Raw genomic sequence first — 16,491 nt, 5'->3', positions numbered from 1 at the left:
CAATTTGAATACAAAAAAGACTGGAATTATTTTGAGCATAATGTGGCCAAGAAAGGCAAGAAAACTAGCACTAGACCTATTTCATATTGCCATGGAAAACAACCTGCTCTTAGTCATCATAAGAGGAGAGTACAGTAGGGAGCAGAGTAATGAGTAATGCCCCCCTCAAGAAGAGAATGTACAAGCCAAGCAATAGGCAAAAGGAAACAAAATCCCTTCTTTCACAGTTTCCCCTGGTAACTCCCATAAGTTCAGGAAACAGGAAAAGGAAGAAAGCTTGATTGAGTTCTCTACAAGACAACTAAAGCACAAAATTGGACTCAAAAAGATCAACCACATTAGACCAACTAGCCCTTTATTATCAGTGATTACTTTTCTTGTATCAACAACTGGTCATCTAAATAGGAGATTTTAGACCTACTCTTTCCAAATTTTCAGGGCAGGATATCTTCATTTTTTTAATAATGGTATAGAAGTTTTTATTCAAATTTAAGTATCAAGATGGTACTGACAATTATACAAAAGTCTAGACTTGTATAGATTACATTAATACATAACATACGATTCTAACAAGTCCATAAAATCAGTAGCAAAAAACACTTTGGTACGGGCTACAATTTCTAAATTCACCCTCATTTATGTGGCAAAGTTCAATAGCAGAACTTTTGGTATGCATACCACTGATAATGAGCAGTACAGCAGAATGCAGTCACCAATTTGTAACACTTCACGATTTCGGTTTAGTTTAAGGTCTTTATCAGTCCACATAATCAGTTAGTTATATAGCTAGACAGAATTGTCAAAATACACAGGATGCAGTTTGCTGTTACCACCCAGCATCTCATAATTCAAGGTCCAGGACAACTCCAGCCATGATATTGCATAACAGGATTACAGCCGCTCAACACTCACCATGAATACTTAGACTAAATGTTGCAGACAATTTCCATCACATTACATCTATGATTCAAGAAGAAGTCTGTGTCCTGAAGTGATTGAAGGAGAGAACTCTCGAGCATGATATGCCCTGAATTGATTGCAGGAGAGAACGATCCAAGGAAGGAAAGCGTGACATAGTGAGACAAGATCACTAAGCTGCCCAAGCTCTAATACGAGGATGCATGGATATCAAATGGTTGTTTTATTAACTGACCGAACATAGAATCAAGTAATGCCACGAGAACAAAGCAACTAAAACAACACACCAGTAATATATGATAAGCATCTAGTGGTGCTTACCTACAAACTATAATTCAAGCCAATAAATTTACTATAGACTATTGCCTCAAGGTTTCAAACTCAGTAAGCATAGTTTAACACAATTCTATCTTTCAAAATCATTAATAATAAGGAGCTCTGAACATGAAGGGTGAAAAATTATCAGTAATATACTAATATGAGATATGACTAGACACAGTTTTGTTGTCATACACAGATTGCAGTTTGCCGTTACCACCCACCACCTCATAATTCAAGGTCCAGAAACAACTCCAGCCATAATGTTTCACAATAGGATTATAGGTGCTCAACACTAAGCATGAACATAAGTCTAAATGTTGTGGACAATATTCATCAGATGACAGCTATAATCAAAAGAACTGGAGCATGATTTGTCCTGACTGGAAATCCCAGAGAATGATTCAAGGAAGGAAAGGGTGACATCAAGAGACGGGAAAAGAAAGCTGCCCAAGCTCTAGTATGAGGATGTAGGGATATCAAATGGTTGTTTAATTCACCAACTGAACATATACTGAAGTAAAGCCGGGAGAATAAAGTAACTAAAAGTCAAAAAACAACAACAAATTATGAAAAACATATACTAGTGCATATCTCAAATTTTGTGCTGATGATTCAATTAATATGTTGGATTTGTTACCTTTTCAAAAAATATACTAGTGCAAATCTGCAAACTGATTCAAGACAAAAATTTCAACTATACACTACTGTCTCTCGTTTAAAACCATTCCACACTTTAAAATCTTTAATAACAAGGAGCTCTGAACATGATATCGAGAGAGTAAAAAATTTCCGATGAAACTATCTACTGAGCAAAACATAACTAAAAGCTCTTCTTGATGACCAAAAATACATGCATGAACAAACTTTTTGGTTGGTAACATCTGTGTCAACTGTTTTATATCTGGTTCTACCTTTCATGAACCATACTCTATTGGGAGGAAATCAAAGGAAAAAGATGTAATTCAGGAGGGTAACATGAAGAAATGACATGTTCGAAATGGACCAAGGGAAATGAAAGGATAAGTAAGAATACCGAACAATTTCAGCATGCCACTGGGGCAATATAGGAGCTGGACACACTATAAGAGTTGCACCTGTGGCAACCGGCGCTACAGTAGCTTGGATCAGTTCTGAGCATGGTTCGCAGATATAGCAGCCTTCCATCTCAACTATTTTAACATCGTTTTTGCGTTTAGCTCGCTTGCACATATTGACAGTTGACTGCTGTCCATTTAAGATTGCTTCGCATTTTGCATATTTCTTTTTAGGTGAGTAACCCACACAATCTGCATGTAGCCACGCATCACAAACATCACACTGAACCCACAATCCTTTATATCTGATGCTTTCACTCACAGAACCACATATACACTCAACACGCTCTCTTTTCAGTCTTTTCAGACTATTTTTCTGACCCTCATCACACAGCAATTCACCAGTAAAATTGCCAACACAAGATGATGCCACCGGATGTCCAAAGATACAAGCAAGCAGCTCAACAGTTTTTCCCAGCCCCATCTCATCTGCAATATGACAATAACAGAAGAAGCAACACAAACGAAGTAAGGATTTCAATGATTAAAATGCCAAAAGGCATTGTTCACAGTTGAGGTACGTAATATTTGCAGAACTGCCTAACATCATATATATTGAAACATTCAAGCATGCACCAATTACTTATATGGAAATTATTATCAGAAAATAAGCAAAGCATCCCTTAATAACTCAATGATAAGGTAATTAAATATGAGGAAAGTGTTTCAATCAAAAAGAAAAATTGAAGGGGAAAAAAGACCTCTTTGAAAGCAACAGGACATGTATGATGGAGCAAAGACCCGAGTGAGGACGGTGGGTGGGGACTCGGACCATTTTCCGGTTATGATGGGGTTGCATCAGGGGTCGACATTCAGCCCTTTTTTGTTTGCCCTGGCGATGGACGTACTGACGCGCCACATCCAAGGGGAGGTGTCGTGGTACATGCTATTTGCAGATGATATTGTATTGATTGACGAGACGCGAGATAGTATGAACGCGCAGTTAGAGGTATGGAGGCAGACCATGGAGTCTAAAGGTTTCAAGTTGAGCAGGACCAAGACAGAATACTTGGAGTGTAAGTTAAGTGGCGAGACTCAAGGAGGGGAAGGGGAGGTGAGGTTGGACTCGCAGGTCATCCCTAGGAGAGACAGTTTTAAGTACCTTGGGTCTATTATTCAGGTGGATGGGGAGATTGATGAAGATTGTGAGAAAGCACGGGAGAAAATATATTATTGATATTAGATACTCAATACAATACAAGAGGTCCTTATTTATAGCTATACCCTACAAGGATATAGTACTCCTATTCCAATGTGAGACAAGATTACATTATGTACATATCTGTAAACTAGCACTCCCCCTCAAGCCGATGCATACAAATCATATGTATCGAGCTTGTTACATATATAACCAATACAGGGACCAGTGAGGGACTTGGTGAAAATATTTGCAAGCTGATCATTCGACCTCACAAACTTTGTGGCAATCTCTCCTGAAAGCATCTTTTCTCTGACGAAGTGACAATCAATCTCAATGTGTTTAGTTCTCTCATGGAACACCGGATTTGATGCAATATGAAGTGCAACTTGATTATCGCACACAAGTTCCATCCGACTGATTTCACCAAATTTCAACTCCTTGAGCACTTGTTTGGTCCAGACTAGCTCACATGTTGACATAGCCATTGCTCGATATTCTGCTGCTGCACTAGACCGAGCAACTACATTCTGTTTCTTGCTCTTCTAAGACACCAAATTTCCTCCTACTAAAACACAATATCCAGACGTAGAACGTCTATTAGAAGGTGATCCTGCCCAATCAGCATCTGAGTATCCAATGATATGCTCATGACCTCGATCCTCAAACAGTAACCCTTTGCCTGGAGCCGATTTTATATACCGAATAATGCGGACAACTGCATCCCAATGACTATCACAGAGAGAATTCATAAACTGACTTACAACACTCACAGGATAAGAAATGTCGGGTCTAGTCACTGTGAGATAATTTAATTTACCAACCAGCCGCCTATAGCTTGCAGGATCGCTAAGCGGCTCCCATGTCCTGGTAGAAGTTTAGAATTCGGATCCATCGGAGTGTCAACAGGTCTGCAACCTATCATCCCTGTCTCCTCAAGAATGTCTAAAGCATATTTTCTTTGAGAAATAACAATACCTGAGCTAGACTGAGCAACCTCAATACCTAGAAAGTACTTCAATCTACCTAGATACTTAGTTTGGAAGTGCTGGAAGAGATGCTGCTTCAGATTGGTAATACTATCCTGATCATTGCCAGTAATAACAATATCATCAACATAGACTACCAGATAAATACAGAGACTTGAAGCAGAGTGCCGATAAAACACAGAGTGATCAGCTTCACTACGAGTCATGCCAAACTCCTGGATAACCGTGTTGAACTTACCAAACCAGGCTCGAGGAGACTGCTTTAGACCATAAAGTGACCAACGCAAGCGACATACAAGGTCACGAAACTCTTCCTGAGCAACAAAACCAGGTGGTTGCTCCATATAAACCTCATCCTCAAGATCACCGTAAAGAAAGGCATTCTTAATATCCAGCTGATAGAGAGGCCAATGACGAACCGCAGCCATGGATAGAAAAAGTTGGACTGATGCTACTTTAGCCATAGGAGAAAAGGTATCATTGTAATCGAGCCCAAATATCTGAGTATATCCTTTGGCAACAAGACGGGCCTTAAGTCGATCAACCTGGCCATCGGGACCAACTTTGACTGCATAAACCCAACGACAACCAACAGTAGATTTACCTGAAGGAAGAGCAACAAGCTCCCAAGTACCATTTGTATGTAAAGCAGACATCTCGTCACTCATAGCCTGTCGCCATCCTGGATGAGACAACGCTTCACTTGTAGACTTAGGGATGGAAACCGAGGACAAAGAAGATAATGGGGAGATGACAGACGATGATAACTTAAACTGACATAATGGGGATTAGGATTAAGTGTGGTCCGTATACCTTTCCGAAGAGCAATCGGTGTACTAGGAAGAGACAAGTCCGCAGTAGGAGCAGGGTCAGGTGCAGGACAAGAACCAGTTGAGCCTGATGTAGGGCGCGAACGACGATGATAAGTCAAGAATGGTGTTCCTGTGGCTGGGGATCTAGGAGGAACAACACTAGACTCCTCAACGGTTGGTATGGGTGAAACTTTTGTGGTCGAGGGTGGAGGAGGAGCTATAGTAAACTCCTCAAAGGTCGGTATAGGTAAGACCTCAGATATATCATGGTGGTCAGCAGAGGTAAAAAAATGTTTATACTCAAAAAATGTGACGTCAGCTGACATAAGGTACCTACGAAGATCAGGGGAATAACAACGATATCCCTTCTGAACACGAGAATAACCAAGGAAGACACACTTGAGAGCACGAGGAACTAACTTATCTTTCCCAGGGGCTAAGTTATGGCTAAGTTATGAACAAAACACGTGCTCCCAAAAATACGAGGTGGAAGAGAGTATAAGGGTGACTGGGGAAACAATACTGAATGCGGAATTTGATCCTTGATGGGAGATGAAGGCATCTGATTAATCAAATAACAAGCTGTGAGAACTGCATCGCCCCAAAAACGCAACGGAACACGAGATTCAATTAGAAGTGTGCGAGCAGTCTCAATAAGATGCCTATTCTTTCTCTCTGCAACCCTATTTTGCTGAGGGGTATAAGGACAAGATGTCTGATGAATAATTTCTTGAGAAGTCATAAACTGCTGAAACTGAGAAGATAAATATTCTAAGGCATTATCACTGCGAAAAATGCAAATAGAAACACCAAATTGGTTTTTGATTTCAGCACAGAAACTCTGGAATATAGAAAATAACTCAGAATGATCTTTCATTAAGAAAAGCCAAGTAGATCTTGAATAATCATCAATAAAACTAACAAAATAACGAAATCCCAAGGTTGAACTGACTCTACTAGGACCCCATATATCAGAATGAACTAAGGAGAAAACAGACTCTACAAGACTCAACACTACGCGGAAAGGAGGCTCGGGTATGTTTCCCAAGCTGACACGACTCACAATCTAATGTAGACAAACTAGATAAACTAGGCACCATCTTCTGAAGTTTGGATAAACTCGGATGTCCTAAACGTCTGTGGATTAGGTCTGGAGGATCTGTAACTAGACATGTTGTGGAAGGACCGAGTGAGTCAAGGTAGTAAAGGCCTTCTGATTCACGTCCTGTACCAATTGTCTGTCCCGTACTGCGGTCCTGCATAATAAAAGAATCGTCAATAAAATATATACCATAATTGAGGGCACGAGTCAAACGACTAACCGATGCAAGACTAAAGGACAGCCAGGAACATAAAGAACGGAATCTAGGGTGATAGAAGACAAGGGATTAGCTTATCCTACTCCTTTGGCTAAAGTAACAATGGGAAGAGACTGTGAATATACAATATTCGACAAAAGTGATATATTACCAGAGATGTGATCAGAAACGCCTGAGTCCATGACCCATGGTCCAAGAGTACTAAACTGGGAAACACAAGCAAAAGAATTACCAGCAACAGAAGTATCAGTCTGAGCAACCGAGGTTACTTGTGGAGATGTCTGCTTACTTGCTCGATACTGAAGGAGTTCATTATATTCTTCTTTAGATAAAGAAAATCCCTGGTTACCTGTAGTCTCGGTCTGAGCAATGTAAGCATTTTTGGGTGGACGACCATGTAAGGAATAGCACATTTCACGAGTGTGTCCAAGTTTGTGACAATAAGAACACTTGGGTCTAGATCTTCCAAAATGACCTCCTCCTCATCTATTCTCCATAGTTTGAGACGCCCGAACATCCACTGTCTGGGATGCGAGAACAGAGGAATCATGTATCTGTGATGAGATCACTGGGTGACTTGTGCTGCAGCAAGGCGGAGTAATCGAGAGAATAATTCATCAACTGTGAGGACAGTCGTACTAGCCAAAATCTGGTCGCGTACTGAATCAAGATCATTAGGAAGTCCAGCGAGGGTAAGAACTAGAAACATATTCTGTCGTTGCTCTTGTTGTTTTTCAACACTAGCAGAAACTGGCATCAACTTCTCAAATTCCTCCATGACTGCCTGTACTTGACCCAAGTAAGTAGACATATCTAATTCTTGCTTCTTTAAGTTTGTCATCCGCGATATCACATCATAGAAGCGAGATATGTCATTAGTGTATAAGGTACGAGCCTGTGCCCAAACCAAATAACATGTCCGGAATGGACGAAACAATGGCATCAACTTGGAATCAAAATATCGTCACAAGATGCTACATAACTGAGCATCGATCTTTGCCCAAAGTGCTATCGCCCTTTCATCTCCTTCGCTAGACTGTTTGATTAGATGATCTTGAACACCTTGACCTTTACACCACAACTCGACAGATGAAGCCCAAGCTAAGTAATTTGAACTTCCCATTAAAGGTTCCGAGGTAATCATAACACTAGAGCTTCCAGAACTCATGTTTCTAGACTCAAAAACATCAAATCCCAAAGACATCGTTGCAAATTATTACCAAATAAGAGAAAGAATCAATTGTAATCCACTGAAACAGAGTAAGGAAATATTGTAGTCGTCGGAACCTCAATGTAGATGCCGGACAAAACATGTCGGACAAAACACTGTTCACGCCGGAAAAATATAAAAGTTGTCGGAATTTGGTGTAACATGGATGGGTAGGCTCGGAATTTCCTTGCGAACAATCTGTCCCAAAGAAATTTTTCCGAAAAGTGACCTGAAAGGGACCCACGCGCCGGCGCGTGGCGTCGGAACTTCGCCGAAAAATGTCTTCCGGCGACGCGTGGGAGCTCGTGGAGGGTCTTCTGACGGAGATATTTTTATGGGTTGGTCGCCGGAGGCCGATATACTTCGTGGTGGTGTTGGTTTTTGCACAACACTGACGAAAAATGGCTTCTTTTTTTTTTTACTGCGGCAGACCTGTGTTTGCCGGAAAAAAGACTTCCGGTTGACTGATTTCTCTTCCCAGAGTCGCTGGAATTTATGCACAGCGATAAATCTCTCACGATTGCTCTGATACCATGTGAGAAAGCACGGGAGAAAATATATTATTGATATTAGATACTCAATACAATACAAGAGGTCCTTATTTATAGCTATACTCTACAAGGACATATTACTCCTATTCCAATGTGGGACAAGACTATATTATGTACATATCTGTAAACTAAAAAAGATGTCATACATCATATTGGGGCGGTATAGATTAAATGGAGACTCGCTTCCAGTGTTTTGTGTGACAAGAAGGTGCCACCGAAACATAAAGGTAAGTTCTACAAAGTGGTGGTCAGACCGACAATGTTGTATGGGGCTGAGTGTTGGCCAGTCAAGATCGCTCAGAAGATGAAGGTAGCAGAGATGAGGATGTTGAGATGGATGTGCGGGGCACACCAGGTTAGATAGGATCAGAAATGAGATTATTCGCGACAAGGTGGGTGTGGCCCCTATTGAGGACAAAATGCGGGAAGCGCGACTTAGGTGGTTTGGTCATGTGAGGAGGAGGAGCACAGACGTTCCGGTGAGGAGGTGTGAGAGGTTGACATTTGAGGGCCTACAGAGAGGTAGAGGTAGGCCAAAGACGAGGTGGGGAGAGGTGATTAGGCAAGACATGGCGCAGCTTCAGCTGACCGAGAACATGACCCTTGATAAGAAGGTATGGAGGTCGAGGATTAGGGTAGTAGAGTAGGTAGTCTAGATTGTTCATAACAGTAGTATTGGCACGCAGTATCGCTTTCTGTTGGTAGCAGGTTTTTATGACTAACCGTTGTTTTCTTTTATTGTTGATCACCTTACTATCTTGTTGTTTTTATTCTGCTTTTTATGGCTTTTTGGTGTTGTCCCTTATTGTCTATATTTTCATTAATGTGGTGCTTATGCTTTCCTGAGCCGAGGGTCTATTGGAAACAGCTTCTTTATCCTCACAAGGTAGGGGTAAGGTCTGCGTACACACTACCCTCCCCAGACCCCACGGTGTGGGATATTACTGGGTATGTTGTTGTTGTTGTTGAAAGCAACAGGACATGTTTGTTACCGAAAGCAATCACATGTCAGGCAGTAAATAATATCCACATTTTTAATCAGCAAGGTAAATTCCATCAATGAACAGCACTAGAAGGTGCTAAGATATGTACAGAGGATCAGCCAGCAGAAAAAGAAAAGGAAAAAAATCGTATGGTCCATTGATCCTATCTATCCTAGAAAAGATTCTATGCCGTCCAACACATTTTCAGCACCAAGGGATACAAAATGAAATTGTTAAAGGATAGAAAGCAATAATATAAAATGGTGGATCAAGGATGAACGGTCATTTCTCTTACCAGCTAAAATACCACCAGGAACAACTGGTGGGGCAATCTCTGCATGCAAGGATACATTTCCACTGAAAAGTAACATCAGAAACTGATCATTAGATAACTCTGCCTAAGCGGTTAAAAAGTATGACCAATATAACTTAATAAAAGAGATATTTAAGGGAGATATCAGTTCAATCCAAAATAGTTCTTTTTCAATTTTTGACTCCTTATACTTGAATTAAGAACAATATAGTTGTGAGCTACGGAAAAAAAAGGAAGAAGAACCAAACAATAGTGATCCAAGCCATCAGGAAGAATGAAATTTTCCATTCATGTGAGTATGTGACCTTTTCAAAAAAGGGGGGGACCAATGGATTCTTGTCCTGGAATTAGGGATGTAGATAACAAGTCACATCCCAATCCAAAGAACAGAAAAATGACGATAAACTGATCGCCAACCTTTTGAATTCATAAAACGCAAGATAGCAAAACCAAATTCAGTTAGTGCCAACAGTTGGAAGTGTCCATTTCACCACAAAGGGACCTATTGGATGAACCATGGATGAAAAATACTTCAAATGATGGTCAATTCAGTGAATCTGATGGTAACATTCTGTTCATTAAAGAGAGAAAAACATACCAAAATGGATTGTAATATATTGTCATAGAGGTCTCAATTAAACTCAGTTGCATACATAGAGGAGAAATAAAGCGATTTATTTTGCTTTGCAAAGAGCCATCAAAATTTCTTTTCTCCCTCTGCACCATCCAATAAGCTGCACGACGCTGGTAAGGTCTAAGCTTAGGAAGCAAACCAGGGAGGTTATCGTCCAGCATCGGCTCCTCCCTGCAGGAAATATCATGAATGCATAGCCAAGTATGAGGAAATTTGTAGCATAGCCAACATAAATATAAACTTTATGTCAAACACTCACTTTGATGGCTTAATAGCTTCATAGAAACTAGCTACATCAAACCTAGAACATTTCCTTGAAGCAGAACTTTCAGCCAGCCCTGAAGCTAGACCAACATCTGAATGTGCTGCCACCTCGTATCCATATCTAGCCTCTGAAGTCACAACCTCTGGACGTAGCCAAGCCATCACATGCATCATGCTCTTTTTCCATAGCTGTCTGGATGTATCAAGAAGTGACTCACACGCGTCAAATGCACTTCTTAAAATCTCCACCCTCAACCGTATAGATGCTAAACAACTTGGAACAATATGCCCCGTAACAGGCCTCAACGTCAAGAATTTCAAACTAGCCAAATGGACTAGCCCCGATATACCTTCATCAGGTCCATCAAAATTTCCCTCCACCAACACAACATTTTCCTCCAAACCCTCCTTCTCCTTTTTCACTACAATTTCCAAACATATACTACTAGCAGGGAATACAGGCCAATGACCTAACTTTATCCTATTAAGATACTCATCAACATTACTCACCCTAAACCTCAATATATACCTCGAATCCCGGTAAAACTCCTCATCCAATACATAGTGACAAAACTCTTCACTAACATTCAAGTCAGATAAAACAATTTCAGAAATATCCATATGTTCATCAGACAACCAATTAGACCTGTCAATTTCAACGAAAAATGGCACGTCAACTTCAAAAGACACATCTTTTTTCGCAGTTTCAGCATCATTTTTGCCGTTTGATTGCCCATTAGGAACTTCTCCTTCCAAAATTCCTACTGAACGATTTGGCTTAGATTTCCTTCGACCCATTGCTGCAAAAAGCACAGAAATAGTACAAAAGAACAATGTGATTATAAAATAATACTAATTGAAGAACCTGTACATATAGCAATGACAATTGAAGAGTTGTGAAATGAACTTATGTGAGCTACTCACTCTAATGGAACAGATAGTTTCATAATTCAATGGCTTCTCAGAAAACTGATAGCAGTGAAATCAGTTTTTTTCTTTTTTAAAGAGAAATAGGCTACATAATTTCTGAGGTGAAATTTGTGGAAATTTGAAAAAATAACTGAAGGGTGAAAAGAGAAATAGAAAAAGGGACAAAGAGTGAAACCTCAAATTCCCGCGAGTAGAAACGTTGAGCTTCGAGTTGTAAGAGGAGGTTCGAAAACCTTTGATTGATTTGTTTCCGTACTGGGGGCTAAAGTGACGGCACTGTTCACAAAAATCTCGAATGTAACCGACTTTGTCTTGTTAGTGTCTTTCCTATACGTCTCGTAACCGCCTGTAATGCTACCCTATAAGGGTATTCTAATCATTTCATATTTTAAAAATAAGGAGACTGGTAAAAGAAACGAGAAAATAACAAAATGGTCTACTATATCTGCGTGTAGGTTCAAAATAGTCCTTTAAAGATAATTTTGAGCAGTTAGCCCCTTGAATGTTTCAAAAGTGATAATGTTTAGTCTTTGTCAAATCTTTGACAAATTCTTAGTGGGCGTTTGGACATAAGAATTGTAAAATTTCGAAAAAAATAATTTTTTTTAAAAATAAAAATAATATTTAAAAATTAAAGTTGTGCTTGGACATGAATATAATTTTAGCAGTTTTTTTATTTTTTGTGAGTGATCCGAAGTAAAAATTTTGAAAAATAATTTTTTTGAGTTTTTAAAATTTTCAAAAAAATTCTGAAATTTATCCTTAAGTGAAAATCGAAAATTTCATGGCCACACTGATTTTCAAAAATAAAATAAAATAAGTGATCTTTTTTTCTGGCCTAACGAGTCCTTAAGTATCTAGTTGTTCGATTTAAAGAAACTCACATTTGGAGGTGTAGTTTTCACTATAGTGGTCTAGTTTTTATTTTTATTTTGAGTTTGATGCAATTCTCTTAGGTATAAGTTTTGTTATCTTTGCTCTATTTTTCGTACTTGGTGCAATTTTTAGTATAGTTATTTTAAATTTGATAAGAAAAATTCAAATATTTTCACTATTCATGTTAAATATAATTAAAATTTATTAAATAATTAATAAATACAAAAGGGACCTTTAAAGCAGCTGGGTATAACAATGAAGACTCGAGGAACATGCATCAATTCTCTATTAATAAGCTTTTATAACGAATTGAGATGAGAGTTTCAGAAAGTTAGTTGAAAGATAATATCCTGTAACAATTATGGTTGTTCTTAATGGATTTTTGTGCTACAATTGGTAGCTCATGGAAGGATGTACACAAAGGACAAGTTTTTAAAATGATGTATTGTTCAGGAGCTAATATGCCCTTTTATGTGACAGTGAAAATAAATCTACGAAGCACTTATTTTTCAAGTGTGCTTACCCTGCTGAATTATGGAGTAGACTGGTTTCAAAGAGCACCAATAGCACCAATAGAATGTGGTCATTAGCTCAATTATGCAGTCACAAATGCAAAAGGAAAAATGTAAAAGCTAAAATCTACAAAATAGTGATATCTATTAGTGTCTATTACGCAAGAGAGGAATCAAAGAATCTTTCAAGGAAATACAGAAGCATTGATGTTATCAGCAATCTAATTGTCAAAGACATCCATTTCAGAGGAAATTGGTGAACAGTTGAGATTTTTGAATTTTTACCCCTAAGTTGTTAATGTAAATATGCAAATAGGGGGTGGTGGGAGAGGTAGTTGCTAGCAATTGTAGGAAGCTGAGGTTGTTCAGCTTTTCTTTTTTGTATTTTGTATTGTTTGTATATATTTTTTCCCTGGTAAATGAAATGTATAGTTATCAAAAAGATAATAATTTGATGAAAACAAAAAATATTCACTTCTTACCAACTTAAAGAACTAAAACTAATAAAGTCAGAGTTTGATTAAAAATTTATAAAGACAAAAATATTAGGGTGCATAAGAATAATGTTGAATATAGTGTATTAGTAATGTTGGTATTAGTTATGCTTGCAATTTGTTGTGTTGACATTAGTTATACTGACATATTTCTTATCCATTGTTTGGTTTGATGTATTAAAAGTATTGCACAATTTCTAAAAGAATTGTTTGTATACAATAATACTCTCATAACCAGTCCATCACTTTATTTTTTTAAAAGAAACATATGATGATGAATGTTTTTATATGAAAAAGGTTTTAAAAAAATTATTTGATTTGTCTATCTATATTGTAGTATCGAACTAATTATTTATTTATAAAAAAAATTATGCTAAGTTATTTATCTACTAGGGATATAATTTTATTTCTCACTTTTTTGGATTATTTGGCAAAGAAAGTTTGAATTAAAAAAATAAAAGGAAAACGAGTTGATTACAAGTTCGTTCCAGTACATAGTAGTAGAGTACAGATTTATAAATTTACAATGAAGAAATTAGTATAGATATAAATAGCGGGGGCAATTTCAGTATTAAACTTTACATCAGACTTGCATTAATATAATAACATACTTTAATCAAGCATAAATTTTGAAGGGCAATTTCGTCTGTAGCTAAGCTAATGCATGCATTACATTCTATTGCATTATTAATATCATGATTTAGTCATGCACAAGATAATACCCAATATGGTGTATAACTAATGTTTAAGTATAAAGAGCGTATAAAATAAGGTGTTATTAATAGAGAAAGTTAATGCATATCCTACCAAACGACATATTTTATATGTCACTCTAAACCTACCCTAAACATAAGGGATCATTTTTGATAATTTTTACCGGTAAATGAAACAAACGGCATAGGGCTTTAGGGTTTTGCACTGTGTTTCCAATTGGGCAAGAAAAACAAGTCAAGAAGGGTCTCAAAAATCAAAATCGGTGAAGAAATGGGAGGGGGAAGGAAGAATTTGAAGAGGGCCGTCGAAGAAGAATTTTTCACTCTTCAACAGGGCCAAAGCATTATGCAGGTTGTGGACCTTCGAGGTTCCAACCTTATTCAAGTATGAAAAACCGTACTAATTTCTTCCTTTTTTTCTGTGTATGTGTGTGTGTTCTAGAGTAGTTGTTTTGGTTTTTTAATGAATTGATACTGAATTTTTAGTTTTTTTTTTTTTAAATTTTGAAGGTGATGGATGCGAAAGGGGAAACATCAATAGCAATATTTCCAGCGAAATTTCAGAAAAGCATGTGGATAAAAAGAGGTTTGCTTTGGTATTTCCTATCCTAAATTTTTGGGGATTTATTATGGTTGTTGATTTCATGCCTTTATTTTTGGCATTGAAAGAATAATGTGAGTGTTTTCCTTTGTGTTTTGTATCTTTTTTCCTCAATGAATAGGCAATTTTGTTGTGGTTGATGAGAGAGGAAGAGAGGAAGCTGTCGAGTCAGGTAGAAAAGTGGGATGTGTTGTTACGCAGGTACTCTATTATGAACAAGTCCGTGTGCTTCAAAAGTCACCTGAATGGTGAGACTCTATAATTCAAGCACCTCTTTTTCGCCCCCTTTTTCAGTTCTAATGAAAGGGGGAGGAGATTATTCTTTTAAAAAATCTGTTCTTGACTGGGAAAGGAAAAAAGTAGGGTCATACTGCTCGATGAGCCTATTGTTGTAAATCTCTAGTGGAATGGATACATTATTATAACTTGTGAACTTGCAGCTCGAACATTTACAAAGGATTTTGGGATTGAAAATTGATCACTGATGTCTGGAAACAGAAGATATGATATTTGGCTTTTTAACTGTCAAGTGGGCTGTAGGGGTCTACTCCATTTTGAATTTTTGTGTTTTTACATCCACCCGAAGAATAGATCTTGACCTTCCTCTAGTAAGTCTCTAGGTTGTTCCTTACAGTATATGTCGATCGGCTTAGAAGAAAAAGGCTCTCAGTAACTACTCTGCTGAGCGTGTGTTTTACTAATGGTTGATTTCACATAGTTGGACATTTATGTTTGAACATGCTATCTGTAATTGATAGATTGCTCTGTATACTTCCCATGTATATATGCAATAGTTGGTTAATTTTTGTAGACGCCACCCCTAGGTGAAACTATTTTATCATAACTACCTCCTATCGCCCCTCCTGACTGAGATACTGACTTCAATCCTCTGAGTGTTGTCTGATTGGTTGTGAGAGTCTACATCTGAATGCTCCTCTCCTACCATGAGCTCCCCTCCCCCCAAATAGTTTTCGTTCAGAAATTTTCTTATGTATGCAATACTCTGTGCACAGGCCAGAGGTCTTCAAATCCACAACAGTAGAGAGTTCAAAACAGGATACGCAATCAGATAATAATACCCAGATGGATGAGAATGAAGACTCAAGTGATGATGATGGACTCCCTCCATTAGAAGCCAATACAAATAGATTAAATCCATTTCAACAGGAGTCCGAGACAGAATCTGATTCAGATACTGATTCCTGATCCATGCTTTCGGACATTCATGGCACCATAAATGATGCCTTCATTTTTGCGGATGAAGTTGGTTGTAAAGACATTGCTGTCTTTGAATGCTATTGATTGTAAATCTGCTTGCAATTGAATCAATGTCTCTGTTATACTAGTTAATATGTCAAGCCCACATCTGGAGTGAGTAAACTTCTGAAGTTCCACATTAGAATTTTCTAAAATCATTATGCTGGCATGGTTTTTCCAATGCTATTATGTTTGATGGGATGTTCTTCTATATTGAAATTATACGTAGGCATACTTAGTTTGGAATTAACTCCTGATTTAAGGTGAATGAGCACGTAGCAAGGTCGATTGGCTTTTTACCTTTTTTTGATAAATAATCAACTCTTCGTTTATGTCTTCTTTCTTAATGAATTTATGATTTAGCTGCTCCCTGCTCAGAAAAGCACTAGAAAGAACAATCGTGATGGCATTCCCATGATACATACTTCAGGAAAAAGGGTATGGATAAGAAGACGGAATTGCAAGTTTTGAGTATTCATTTCAATTTTCCAACGTCCTTGAGTTCTGTTAAATCCTAAGAATTATGTCCAATCTAATCCTTGGTCAGGTGGAAAGTTAAAGC

At 38.0% G+C, this 16,491-nt stretch overlaps 2 protein-coding genes across 6 annotated transcripts in view; one reads left to right on the top strand and one right to left on the bottom strand.

The window, feature by feature from the left end:
* Positions 1–11,771, bottom strand: part of LOC107776915 (uncharacterized) — a 57,105-nt gene extending 45,334 nt beyond the window's left edge. For 3 of the 5 annotated variants that reach the window (XR_012708824.1, XM_075252102.1, XM_075252103.1), the window contains exons 1-5: positions 11,471–11,687; positions 10,542–11,346; positions 10,247–10,453; positions 9,631–9,692; positions 2,273–2,762 (exon numbers count right to left, since the gene is read on the bottom strand). Coding sequence is in view for 4 of the 5 variants with exons in the window: in XM_075252102.1 (XP_075108203.1) it covers positions 2,273–2,762; positions 9,631–9,692; positions 10,247–10,453; positions 10,542–11,344 (1,562 nt within the window). In the remaining variant the exon portion in view is untranslated. Of the gene's footprint in view, positions 1–2,272; positions 2,763–9,630; positions 9,693–10,246; positions 10,454–10,541; positions 11,347–11,470 lie in introns of all 5 variants that reach the window. The other 2 variants (XM_075252101.1, XM_075252100.1) reach the window with 2 other exon arrangements.
* A 2,414-nt stretch (positions 11,772–14,185) lies between these two features.
* LOC107776914 (uncharacterized) lies at positions 14,186–16,125 on the top strand. Its single transcript, XM_016596870.2, has 4 exons — positions 14,186–14,456; positions 14,582–14,657; positions 14,794–14,920; positions 15,686–16,125. The coding sequence occupies exons 1-4, from the start codon at positions 14,343–14,345 to the stop codon at positions 15,876–15,878; spliced, it is 510 nt and encodes a 169-aa protein (XP_016452356.1). The 5' UTR covers positions 14,186–14,342; the 3' UTR covers positions 15,879–16,125.
* Positions 16,126–16,491: the final 366 nt, after the last annotated feature.

The sequence above is a fragment of the Nicotiana tabacum genome, chromosome 4 (genome assembly GCF_000715075.1).
Source record: "Nicotiana tabacum cultivar K326 chromosome 4, ASM71507v2, whole genome shotgun sequence".
Lineage (NCBI taxonomy): Eukaryota > Viridiplantae > Streptophyta > Magnoliopsida > Solanales > Solanaceae > Nicotiana > Nicotiana tabacum.
This window is presented reverse-complemented; position numbering and strand designations above follow the sequence as displayed.

What these genes read in the sequence shown, in the direction of transcription:
- LOC107776914 (XM_016596870.2), top strand. Translation starts at nt 14,343, where the DNA reads ATGGGAGGGGGAAGGAAGAATTTGAAGAGGGCCGTCGAAGAAGAATTT. An exon ending in GAGGTTCCAACCTTATTCAA is followed by an intron (nt 14,457 to 14,581) that starts GTATGAAAAACC and finishes TAAATTTTGAAG; the next exon opens with GTGATGGATGCGAAAGGGGA. An exon ending in AAGCATGTGGATAAAAAGAG is followed by an intron (nt 14,658 to 14,793) that starts GTTTGCTTTGGT and finishes CTCAATGAATAG; the next exon opens with GCAATTTTGTTGTGGTTGAT.